Source organism: Suillus subaureus (genome assembly GCF_016647635.1).
Source record: "Suillus subaureus strain MN1 chromosome Unknown BJ212scaffold_14, whole genome shotgun sequence".
In the NCBI taxonomy this organism is placed as follows: domain Eukaryota; kingdom Fungi; phylum Basidiomycota; class Agaricomycetes; order Boletales; family Suillaceae; genus Suillus; species Suillus subaureus.
In genome coordinates, this window is record NW_024538570.1 from 1 (window position 1) to 12,146 (window position 12,146).

Consider the following 12,146-nt stretch of genomic DNA (forward strand, 5'->3'; position numbering starts at 1 on the left):
GAGGAGTTGCCAATGTGCTTGGCGATGAGTCAATTTCTGCACTGTTTGGAAGTAGAGCAAATTCTTGTGATCTGTAAAGACAACAACCAGGTGGGGGTTTCCTTCAAGGTAATGACGCCATTCAGTGAGAGCACGGATAACAGTGAGCAATTTTCGATCAAAGATTTGATAATTTCTTTTGGCTGGGTTCAAAGTCTGAGAGAGGTATCCACACAGATGGTAGACTCCATTTTCATCAGTCTGTAGCAAAACTGCTCTGGTAGCAACAAGCAAGGCGTCAGTGGTGACAGCGAACTGCTGACTAGGATCAGGGTTTCATAATATGGGCTTCTTCAGGAAGCATTCCTTAAGTGTGGTAAATGTGGAGGTACATGGGTCAGACCAATGGAATACCGTGTCTTTCTTTGTGAGGTCAATCAGAGGTCTGGCGATGTCAGAGTAATGGGGGACAAAATTGCAATAGAAGTTGCAGAACCCAAGGAATGATCAAACTTCTTTCACCGTAGTAGGGACTGGCCAATCACAAATACCATCAGTTTTTGCAATGTCCATGGTGACGCAACCAGGACAGATAATCATTCCCAGATATTCAACTTCTTGTGCATCAAAGGTACACTTCTCTGGTTTCAAGAATAGTTGTTCAGTGTGAATTCTTTCTAGGACACGACAAGTTCAAACATGGTGGGAGGGGAGGTCATTTGAAAAGATAAGGATGTTGTCCATGTAAATGACCAACCATCCTTCATTTATTTCTTGCTGGAAGGTCTGATTCATGTATGCTTGAAAGGTAGTGGGCAAGTTGCAAAGACCAAAAAACATGATGTTAGGTTCAAAGAGGCCATACTCTGTGGTAAACACCGCTTTCCAACAATCATCAGGGTGAATTCGGATATTATTATATCCTGAATGGATGTCCATCTTTGTGAAGTATTTAGCACCATGTAACTGAGTGACCAAGGACAATGGGAGCAGGAGAGGGCAAGCATTTTTTACTGTCCAGTCATTGATATACTGATAATCCTGACAAGGACATAGATTGCTGCTTTTCTTTCCAACAAAGAAGAATCCGCTAGCTTGCGGTGACTTCAATTCAGAGACAAATCCTTTCTGTACATTTTCATTGATGAATGCTTTGATGGCAGTTCGCTCTGTTTCAGACAATGGGTAGACCTTGGACGTTTTCAGGACAAAACCAGGTTTAGTGTCAATGCAGTGGTCAATTCCAGGGTGTTCCAGGGGTAACTGATTCAATCTGTTTTTTTAGCAAAGATGTTGGCAAATTCATGGAGGTAAGAAGGGACAAGTTCTTCAAATGATTTCTTCTTTTGTTCAAGTCCAGCTGCTAATGCAAACTGCTGGGCTTTGTTACTGGTTTTAATGTATTCAGTGGACCATGACAAGGGTGTGACTGTGGGTTTCTGTTCTATGGCACTAGTACCATCTTTGGTTAATGGGGTGTCCATAGAAATGTTGGTGATGACCTGGAGCTTGGTAGTGTCGGCGGGGTATTCAACCAAAAATTCATCGTTGTCAAGATGATATGTAGTGAGTTCACGTACAGGTGGTGTGTAGTCTGAAGTCCATACATCATCTTTGGTGTCAAAAGAGTCATCATTGTCATCAGGGATGGGGTCAAGGTTGGGTAAAACTGGGGGTGTTTCTTCATCAGGGATTTCTTCAATTGTTGCTTGGGGGAGTGTTCCTATGATTGTGGGTTGCACAGGAGGCGCCTTTGGCAGCACTACAACTGGTGTTTCTTCTTTCTTCAAATGGGAGTTCTTCCATGTCTTGTTGATCAGGGTTTTGACAGTTTTCTGAAAGAGAGGAGGAAGACCGTTCTTCCTTCATTCGGTGTCAACATCTTCTTCTATTAGATTACTCTTCTCGGTTTGAGAGAGTTCTAGGGTTTTGGCTTTCCACTGAATGACTGGATCCATGGCACACAGCCAAGGGATTCCTAGCAAAATCTGGTCACAATGGCTAAGTTTTGTGATATTGAACTTTCCAAGCATGGATCATTCATCAATTTTCATGATGAAGACACAGTAACAGGTGATTGTGCCTCCTTTCACATAACTTCCATCTGCTGTGGTAACTCAGAATGGTTTCATAAGTTTATGCATTTGAATTTTGTGAAGCTTAACAAAATCTTCAGAGATGAAGGTTCCAGCAGCTCCAGAGTCAATGACAGCAGTCGTTTTGACAGTTTTCAGACAGGTTTTGGAGATAAGAGAAATGGGAACATGAAGTTCCTTTCTGATTCCTACACCTTGAACAAGTCTAATAGGTACATTGGAAGATACTGATGTCAATCCAGTCTTCCACATCAAAAATCCTCGTTGATACAATGGACCTCTTCTTCATCTTCTTCGGCTGGCTCAGTGTGATGCACTGGAGCTTTGCTGTTCTTCTTAGGGCAGTTACAGGAGACGTGGCCCTTCTGGTGACAGTTGAAACACTTGCCATTTTGGTAGTGTTCAGTCTTCTCTTCCTCAGTGAGGTGGTCAACCTCCATAGCGTTGGGGTCGCAGTGATCAATGGAGGGTCTGGGGACATAGCATTGGCTGGTAGGCTTTGTGGTTGTGTGATTATTGTTATGGAATATCGCACCACATTGCCAGTTACTGTCAAGTCTAATTGCAGCTTGAACATACTTGTCAAAGTCTGTAGGGATGGTTTCCATCTGGTAAATGGCATTGCCAATTCCCTTCTTTAGTCTGTCATTGAAGAACATAATCAGGACAGTGTCTTGCTTTATGGAGGCTTGTGTGGCAAGGGTCCTGAAACTAGCAATATAGGAAGTGAGGTTGCCCATCTGCTTCAAGGTTTGGAGCTTATTCATAGCAGTACCAATGGCATCTGCTGGCACAAATGCTTCTTTGAACTTTGCTTCAAAGTTCGTGAAGGTCCTGTAGGATTTTGTAGCAGAGTTGTCTACTTCGGTGTAAAATGTTAATGCCCAGCCCATGGCACTATCTTTAGTCATATATGCAAACATGGTAATAACTTTTCTCTTGTTGGTGTTGTAAACTGATGCATTAACAGTGAAGTATGCTTTCACTGAAAACAACCATCTCAACACCTGGTCAGGGCTCCATCATAGTTGTTGGGTGTTCCAGCTTTGAGCTCAGATGCAGATGTAGGAGCAGACATTCTGATACTGGGATGTGCGGAAAGGTTTCAGGATGGCTGTTCTTCTGGGAATTTGTCTACTGATGTAGTTGAATGATGATCGGGTTCTGTGGTTACAGGGGACGGTGTTCATCTCTCTCTGTCTTCTGTGATATCCAGACCTGCAGCCTCATGATACTCTTCTTCTGGTTCTGTTGGTTCTGTGGGAACATCATTTGGATTGCTCTCCCACCAATACTTTCTAACCCAAGGGGTCATCTTGCTTTGAGCTACTGGGGCCTCCCTGGATGGAGAGGTTTGATAAGGACTTTAATCTTTTGTTATGAACTGGGATAGTTCTAACAACAGATGACTCAATAAGAGTCAGGACCTCTGCTGAGATTCTACATGAGACGATAAATCAAGTGTTTGGTATAAGCTAAGACAGAAGGAGTGCTTCTATCTTAAAGTACAGTTCAGATGACAAGAGATTGGAGGTCTCAAGCAAAGGATGGTAAAACCCAGTAAGATTAAAGTGCAGAACTAAAGTGTACAAGAGAACTATTTATAGTGAACTACAAGTGCTTAGGGCAGGTGTGAGAATGGATATGAGTCAGAGATAAAGGACGCATAAGCAATAGCAAGAATAGGTCATCTAGCAACAGCAACAGCAGTTATGATGTAATACAAGGTATGAGTCAAAGATAAGTCTAGCAGCGGCATCATGTGGCTCATGATGTAATACACAGTAAGAGAGAGAGAAAATGAATAGGGGCATACATGGTTGTAACAGATGTGTGGTCGCAGCAAGACTATCACTGCTGTCAAGGCACCCACACCTGCACCAGCTCATAAGTCACCCCAGTTTTGTTTCATCACCGTCTGACCTTAATTTTCCCTTGTAGCACTTCTGTCTTCAAGTTTGGCAGTCCCTGCTCCAGCACCCAGTCCGGCAGTCCCTGCTCCAGCACTTGACCTGCCCATGCCAGATCTCCATGCCATGGCAATTGTGATTTGGGATGGTGCAGCTCACATTGCCATTCTTGAGGCTTGTGTGGCAGAGCAGGATGGTAAGATTGATACCCTGCAATGCCTCCATGAAGGCCTTAGGCATGAAATTGTCAACTGGCACCCCACATTCCCAATTCCTGAACCTCCAGCCAATGCAACATCCTTGTTACTTGATCAATCCATCCCCTTGTCCATGTCACCATCTGCATCTGCACTCCCCCCTGTTACAAACTAGGATAGTTCTAATGACAGATGACTTGATAAGAGTCAGGACCTCTGCCGAGATTCTATGTGAGACAATAAGTCAAGTGTTCAGTATAAGCTAAGTTAGAAGGAGTGCTTCTAACTTAAAGTACAGTTCAGACAACAAGAGATTAGATGTCTCAAGTGAAGGATGTTTCAGGTAAAAACCTAGTAAGATTAAAGTAAAGGACTAAAGCATACAAGAGGACTATTTATAGTGAGCTACAAGTGCTTTAGGGCAGATGTGAGAATGTATGTGAGTCAGAGATAAGAGATATGTAAGTGATAGCAAGAATAGGTCATCTAGCAATGGCAATGGTGATTGTGATGTAATACAAGATAAGTCTAGCGGTGGCATCATGCAGCTCATGACATAATATACAGTAAGAGATAAAATGAATAGGGGCATACATGGTTGTAACACCCCCTCTCATTGATCTCTCAATTGGAGAGATGACACCTGCACCCCCAAAATTTGAGGATGCCTCTGCCATTGAGGGCCTCCTGTTTGAGTACAACTGGGTTGTTCAACCAGAGGTTCCAGATATGTCTGGCGAAATTGTGGACCTGGGTGATCCAGGCAACCTGGTCCCAGAATATGATTCTTCCAATGACATGGATGTTGAGGTAAATGTTGAAGTGTCTTCTGAGGAGGTTGACATGGCTACATAATTGCATAGTAATAGACATATGTACAAGTTTTTCAATGAATGTTACCTCTGCCAGTCCATTTATTCAATCACCAAGTCTCAAGTACTGAGTAGCGAAACCCGAAAGTTAGAAACAAACATCAAAACTCAAAACCCAACAGTCTTAACAATGTATGAGTTTCAAGTTTTGAGCCTTGAATCACTGAGTCCCAAAACCCAAACATTGAACTCCTTATATCAAACCCCAAAATCCGAAACTCAAAACTTGTCAAAATGTATCAGTTTTGAGTTTTGATGAGTTCCAAGTTTTGGATTTCAGGGTTTGATATAAGGGGTTTGATGTTCGGGTTTTGGGACTTGGTGATTCAAGACTCAAAACTTGAAACTCATACATTGTTATGACTGTTGGGTTTTGAGTCCCAAGTCCCGAACATCGAAACCCGACACCTGAAACTTGCAGGTTGTACCAATATCTGAATTTTGAGTTTTGAGTTTTGAGACTTGAATCACTGAGTCCCGAAACCCAAGTCCCGAACATTGAAACCTGACACCTGAAACTGGAAAGTTGTACCAATATCTGAATTTCAAGTATCAAATTTTGAGACTTGAAGAGTCCTGAAACCTGAAGCCTGACACCCAAAACTCAAAAGTTGTAAAAATGTATGAGTTTCGAGTCTTGATTTTCAAACTCAAAACTTGAAACTCATACATTTTTACAACTTTTGAGTTTTGGGTGTCAGGCTTCGGGTTTCAGGACTCGGTGATTCAAGTCTTGAAATTCAACACTTGAAATTCAGATATTGGTACAACTTTCCAGTTTCGGGTGTCAGGTTTCAATGTTCAGGACTTGGGTTTTGGGACTCAGTGATTCAAGTCTCAAAACTCACAACTCAAAACTCAAAACTCAAAATTCAGATATTGGTACAACCTGCAAGTTTCAGGTGTCAGGTTTTGATGTTCAGGACTCAGGTTTTGGGACTCGGTGATTCAAGTCTTGAAACTTGAAACTCAAAATTCAGATATCAGTACAACTTTCAAGTTTCAGGTGTCAGGTTTCAATGTTCAGGACTCAGGACTTGGTGATTCGAGTCTTGAAACTCGAAATTCAGATATTGGTATGACTTTCAAGTATCAAATCACTGAGTCCCAAAGTCTGACTACTGACACAACTTCAGGTGTTGGCATTTGGTATGCAGGACTCAGTGATTCAAGACTGGAAACTCGACAGTCATACAAATGTTTGAGTTTTGAGTTTTGAGTTTTGATGTTGTTGTTTTGAAGTTTTGGGTTTTGGGTTTTGATGGTCAGGGTTTGATGTTTGGGTTTCAGGACTCAGTACTCACTGTGTTGACTTTGATCAACATTGACAGGATCTGAGTCTGAATGTCATTGATGACTTGGATCAAAACTAGTGCAACAGCATTGCTCATATGTCCATATAGTATACCAATACCTCAGCCCATATGTCTAAATGATATGTATCTGGGCCCACTCGTTTATATGACATCCCCCTCCGTCAGCCCACCTGTCTATCAAATATACCCTACATCAGCCCACCCATCTATCTAATATACCCCCACCTTGGCCCACCTGTCTACAAAATAATACTAATATGTTGGCCCACCCATCTATCTAATATACCCTACATCAGCCCACCTGTATATATAATACATATTTCCCGCCCCATTGGCCCACCCATTTATATGACATCCCCCTCCGTCAGCCCACCTGTATATATAATACATATTTCCCTGCCCCATCAGCCCACCCATCTATATAATAATATCTACCATACATCTCTCTTCAGCCCAGCTGTCTATAATATATGTCTATCCTACTCTACATATTGCCCAGATGGGCCCACCCATCTCCATCAGTAATAATATTTCTTCTGGCCCATCCGCCATTGTCGAGGATATTTATAACATTGGCATAGATGGGCCCACCTGTCCCCATTGGAAATAATATCCCTCCCAGCCCATCCATCAACATTGAGGATATACATAACATCAGCCCATAGTCCACTGGCCTGTCTTATATGGGATATTATGTAGGTTGGGTGACCCATATAATACAGAGTTTGTCACTGAAGGGGCTCATCCCCAGATCTCCAGACCTCCAGATATTAACTGTTACTATCTCTGGACCTATTCCCACCCTCCATCTGAGATCCTGTACCTATCCCCATTTAGGCATCTCCACCTTTCTGGTTCTTGGTTATCTCTGTTTCTGTCTTGCTGATTGATCCTTGTACTAGTTTCATCTCTGAGTTCATTTACTTATGTTCTGTCTCACTTACTAATGTGTTTCCACATGCTTGTACATAGCCTTACTCCTTTGCTTACTGATCCTCTCGGATAGCCTCTAGTATATAACCCCTGTACAACTCCAGTAGAGTCCTCAGTCTGAATATCATCTTAGATCCTGTTCTCTCAACCTTCTCTTGGACTTTGGTCCACCTAAGTCTATCCTATCCATCAGGCCTAGGGATTGATTCCCTAGGCTGGAGCTTTGCCTTTCTGGCACTTACCCTCTTTCTGGACTTAGGTCCAATCCCTGTCTCTCCAACTCTACCTTAGGGTAGTCTACCTCTGTTTGTTTCTACATTGGATGAAGTCCATTGTAGCCCCTATTCCTTCTGGACCTCCAGACCTCCTGTCTTCTGTACCTCCAGACATCCTGTCCTCCTGTCCTCTGGACCTCCTATCCTTCCATCCCATTTCCCATAGAGATATTACCTTGGGGTCTCTCCACTTCCTGTGCAGTGGGAACTCCTCTGAGTATTTCCTGTACTCCTCCGGAACTCTCCTGCACTCCACCAGAGTAGCCAGCCTCCAGAAGTCCTTCAGACTTCATCTGAAATGAAGGGCACATACTCAGGTAAGGGGCACAGCATATGAGCTAAGGCCAAGCCCCTCTGAGTCAGTCCCCCCCCCTTGAGCATGGTTCTTAACACAAGGATTGGCTGATACACTTAGAATATTGACCTGAGATGAATGATAAGCAGGATTAGGCGCATATATTGCATGACTGTGTCTGATAGACTCTTTGTCAAGGGCCAATTGGTGCCAAGACATAAATGGATAGCCCTTGCTAGGGCTTGTGAAGATGATATCAACATGATAGGCAGATGAGTGAAAAATGTGAATAAAGGCAAAATATGCGAAATTGAAGACAATGATAATTGTGATGGGCACATGAATATGTGCAAGGCGAGTGCGTAAGTCACACATAGGCATCAGATTAAGGTGGGACTGATATGAAGTCCAAGAAAAGTGACTTGGAAATGATGAAGTGGTAAAAATGCGATAGCAGGAAGACTCTTCTGCAATTATAGCACAGGAATATAGGCACGTGGCATGCAAATGCAGCACATGAATGATGAAATAATGGCAAACTGATGTGAAGATGAAGGTGAAATATTTGTGACAGGTGAATGGCTCCTTGAGAGCATAAGACATGAAAGTGATGAAAAAGGCAATGGTAGGTGAAGATGAATATACAGTGCCTCTAAGCGCGTGACCTGTGCAACCTCAGGTGCAATACAGCACTCTGAAGGCACCTCAGGGTCGCCTGAGACATACTCTACTTGATGGATAGGCAATGCAATGCACGGATGTTTCACCGCCAGACAATAGTCACTGTATGCTGAAAACACGACAGGTGCGGAATTGTCAGTGACAAGCAGGGTTACCAGAGACATACTCTGGTTGGAAAGCATCACATAATGAGTCTCTGCCACTGCAGGAGACTCTGGGATTGGTGTGGTAATGTGCAATAGATGTTTAGAGTCATCCCTGACTAGTGGCAATGAGTTACTGTGTGCGAAATTGTCAGCAACTAATGGGGTGTCCAGAATCATACTCTGGTTGACTAGTGGTGTGTGATGAGCTTCTAATGTGATAGAGAGCTCCAGAATGGGCGCGTGAATGTGCAATAGATGTTTAGAGTCATCCCTGACTATTGGTGACGAGATCTCTTCTAGAGGTGCTTCTGGAAGGCTTGGGGTGATGATAGGCTTACATATTTAGAGCTGGGACAGAGTGACTTTGGCTACTGGATATTCTGCTGCAGATATGGGCTCTGTGGGTGTGTGCATAATGGGCACTTTAATAGAAACTGGTAATGACACAATTTTGTCAAAGGGCACTTTTTGGATGACTGGGATGAGGATGGCATTGCATGTTTCACTTGGAGGCATAATAGGCACAGTATAGGGGCACACTGGAGTGCATTCTGATTCCTGAGGTGCACATATGATGGGCACTTTGACTTGGGCTGGTGGTGGGGCAAGTTTGATGACTGGTGCTCCTGGGGTGACTGGAATGCAGTTAGCAATACTTGGGGCACATTGAGGCGCTATAGGCACAACCTCTGGTTGCTCTAAGGTGCACTCTGGTTCCTGAGGAGCACATACAGTGGGCGCTTCAATGGCAGGTCTCATGTATGTGTTTACTCCAGTTTCTGGATACATAGACATAATCTCATAAGCAAAATCTTCAAAGTTACCTTGTCTATATTCAGGCAATCCCTGCCACAGCTCTCTGGAGTCTGCATCATGAGTATACTTGAGAACATACTTAATGTGCTGGGTGCCTGATAAGTTGTTTATCTGGCCAAGTCAATCTACATGCTGTAAATGTGTGAGGACTGCAAATGGGTCTCCTGTAAAACATGGCACATTTGGGTACCTGGGCAAGGGCATTCCATCTCTGTTGACCAGGTCACTCATGGCACAAGAGTGTGCAAGAGAAGCATGGGATAGTGCAAAAAAGCACAGAAAGGCAAAAAGGCAAAAAAGTGTGGATCAAGTGTTGAAAGCATGAATAGGTGGAATAGAGTTGAAAGGGTGTGTGGATAAGCTGACTGATCCCCTCATGGTGGGCTCCAGTTGAAGGTTCAACAACTCTGCTGGCTTGCAGAGCAGAAGAAAGAAAGAGGGCTCTCACTCTGGGGTAAGAGAAAAGCCTACTAACTCTCTAAATGTTGGTTGAAGTGCGCCAGGTGATATGTTTGACCCTTAGGGGAAGCAAAGAAAGCAAGGATCCACAAAGTGACACCAGGTCAACTCTGGTGAAGTGCACTGAAGGTGTGCGAAGCATGGGAATAATGCACCAGTTGTGTGTGAACGTGTAAAGACTGGTGAATGGTGTAAAGATGTAAACTGAGAGTGCTGAGAGGAGGCTGATGCTGATGGACTGATGCTGAAGACTAGGGCAATGACTCTGATAGATGCTAAGTGACATGATGGTGGTTGATTGTATATCAAAAAACTTCCCTGGCAACAGGTAAGCTGTGCCTAGGCACACTCCCAGGGCTTGGAAGCAAATAGGGAGCACTCTATGTATGTAAGTGGGGTAAAGTAAGGGTCCATGATGAAATAAAGTATTGTACAATGCCAGAAATGGTCTGATAATGAGAATAAATGAGAAAGGACACACCAGGGAACTGGTTGGATGATGGTTGAAGGCTCCAGGACACTGCACAACAAAGGGTGACCAAGTGCAGGAAGAGTGCACTAAGCACATGCACAGGAATGTGTCACATAGTGCAGGAAAGTGTCGTGCCTCTGGCATGTTTTGCAGGAAAGTCATAGGGAGTGAGTCATGCACTATACCAATCATCATGAGTTGAAATATATGCAATATATGCCTGGAGGAATCTCATTCTCTACAGCATGCCAGAGGTCGTCCACCCAGATCTCTCCACAATTGTGTTGAGGATGTCTGGATTGCCTCAATCACCCCAGGTTCCCAAGAAGAAACCCTTTGGCCCTGCTACAGTAGGTCTAATTTATGCAGCTGGCACTTGGATCCATGCTCACAATTTATCAGGCAATTGCCAGCAGACATTTGGAGGTGATGGAGACCTTGCAATTGATGTTCAATACCCCAGTGGAGGCACCACCAGTCATTGATGCAGATGACATCCTCATACCTGGACCAGTGAGTACTTTGAATCAATGTAGTGTGTCCATGCACTAATGGAACCCACAGAACAACCCATGTCAGGCTTGCAACAAGCAAGGGTTGCCCTGCACCACTTGGTATGACCAGAGGAGTGGAAAGGGGTTTCTGTTGTGTGCCTTCTGCACAACAAAGAAGGTAAAATCTATCTCCACAACTCTTGGAACCCCACCAAAATGCTCTTGAGGTCAGTTGACCATGCAGAGGGTGAGGTTTAGGACACCATCAAAGCTCCTTCTACCACCCAATTGAAGGCCCAAATGTGCAGTCAATTGTGTGGCCCATCCAGCACTCCAAGTGTCTCTGGTGTGACAACACCACAGATGCAGACATGCAGTCACAGCAAGACAATCACTGCTGTCAAGGCACCTGCACCTGCACCAGCTCATAAGTCCCCTGAACTTTTTATGACCATCTCACCTTATTATTCTCTTGTAGCAATTGCATCTTCAAGCTCAGCAGTGCCTCCTGCAGCACTCAATGTGCCCATGCTGGACCTCCATGCCATATCAATGGCAATTCGGGGGGGTGCAGCTCAAATCACCACTCTTGAGGCTTGTGTGGTTGAGCAGGGTGGTATGATTGATACCCTGCAATGCCTCCATGAAAGCCTTTGATGTGAAATCATTGACCACCATCCATCATTTCCACTGCCTGACACTCCTGCCAATGCAATGTCATTGTTGCTTGATCAAGCCATCCCAGAGTCCATGTCACCCCCCGAATTAGCACTCCCTCCTCTCATTGATCTGTTGATGGCAGGGATGGAGCCCACACTCCAAAAATTCAGGGATTCCTCTGTCATTGAAGGTCTCGTGTTTGAGCTCAGCCAAGTTCAACACTACCAGACCTGTTGCCAACTCCTGAGGGTCCCCAGAGTTCTGGGGAAGTTGTGAGCCCAGCTGATCCACACAACCTTGTCCCAGAATATGATTCTGATGACAATATGGATGTTGAGGTGAGGGCTGAAGGTTCTTGTGAGGTTTATTTGGCCAAGGTTGACATGGCTACATAATTTTGTAGTGATAGATTTCTATAGATTTTGTTTAAATGAATTTTACCTCTGCCACAACTGTAAAATCAAATCACCAATCACCAAGTGCCAAAACCCAATCACCCAAAACCCAAAGCCCAAAACTGGAAACTCAAATCCCAAAACTCAAAA

The 12,146-nt window shown here is 44.0% G+C and overlaps 2 protein-coding genes across 2 annotated transcripts; both read left to right on the top strand.

Moving 5' to 3' along the window:
- Window positions 1-4,111: 4,111 nt before the first annotated feature.
- On the top strand, window positions 4,112-5,037 carry BJ212DRAFT_1480278 (uncharacterized protein; the record flags this gene model as incomplete). The annotated part of the gene is made up of 2 exons (XM_041340057.1): window positions 4,112-4,181; window positions 4,769-5,037. 2 exons carry the CDS (start codon window positions 4,112-4,114, stop codon window positions 5,035-5,037), a joined length of 339 nt encoding a protein of 112 aa, XP_041193457.1.
- A 5,655-nt stretch (window positions 5,038-10,692) lies between these two features.
- On the top strand, window positions 10,693-11,877 carry BJ212DRAFT_1299229 (uncharacterized protein; the record flags this gene model as incomplete). The annotated part of the gene is made up of 5 exons (XM_041332833.1): window positions 10,693-10,797; window positions 10,850-10,960; window positions 10,984-11,061; window positions 11,200-11,557; window positions 11,678-11,877. The coding sequence occupies 5 exons, from the start codon at window positions 10,693-10,695 to the stop codon at window positions 11,875-11,877; spliced, it is 852 nt and encodes a 283-aa protein (XP_041193458.1).
- Between the last annotated feature and the right edge of the window lie 269 nt (window positions 11,878-12,146).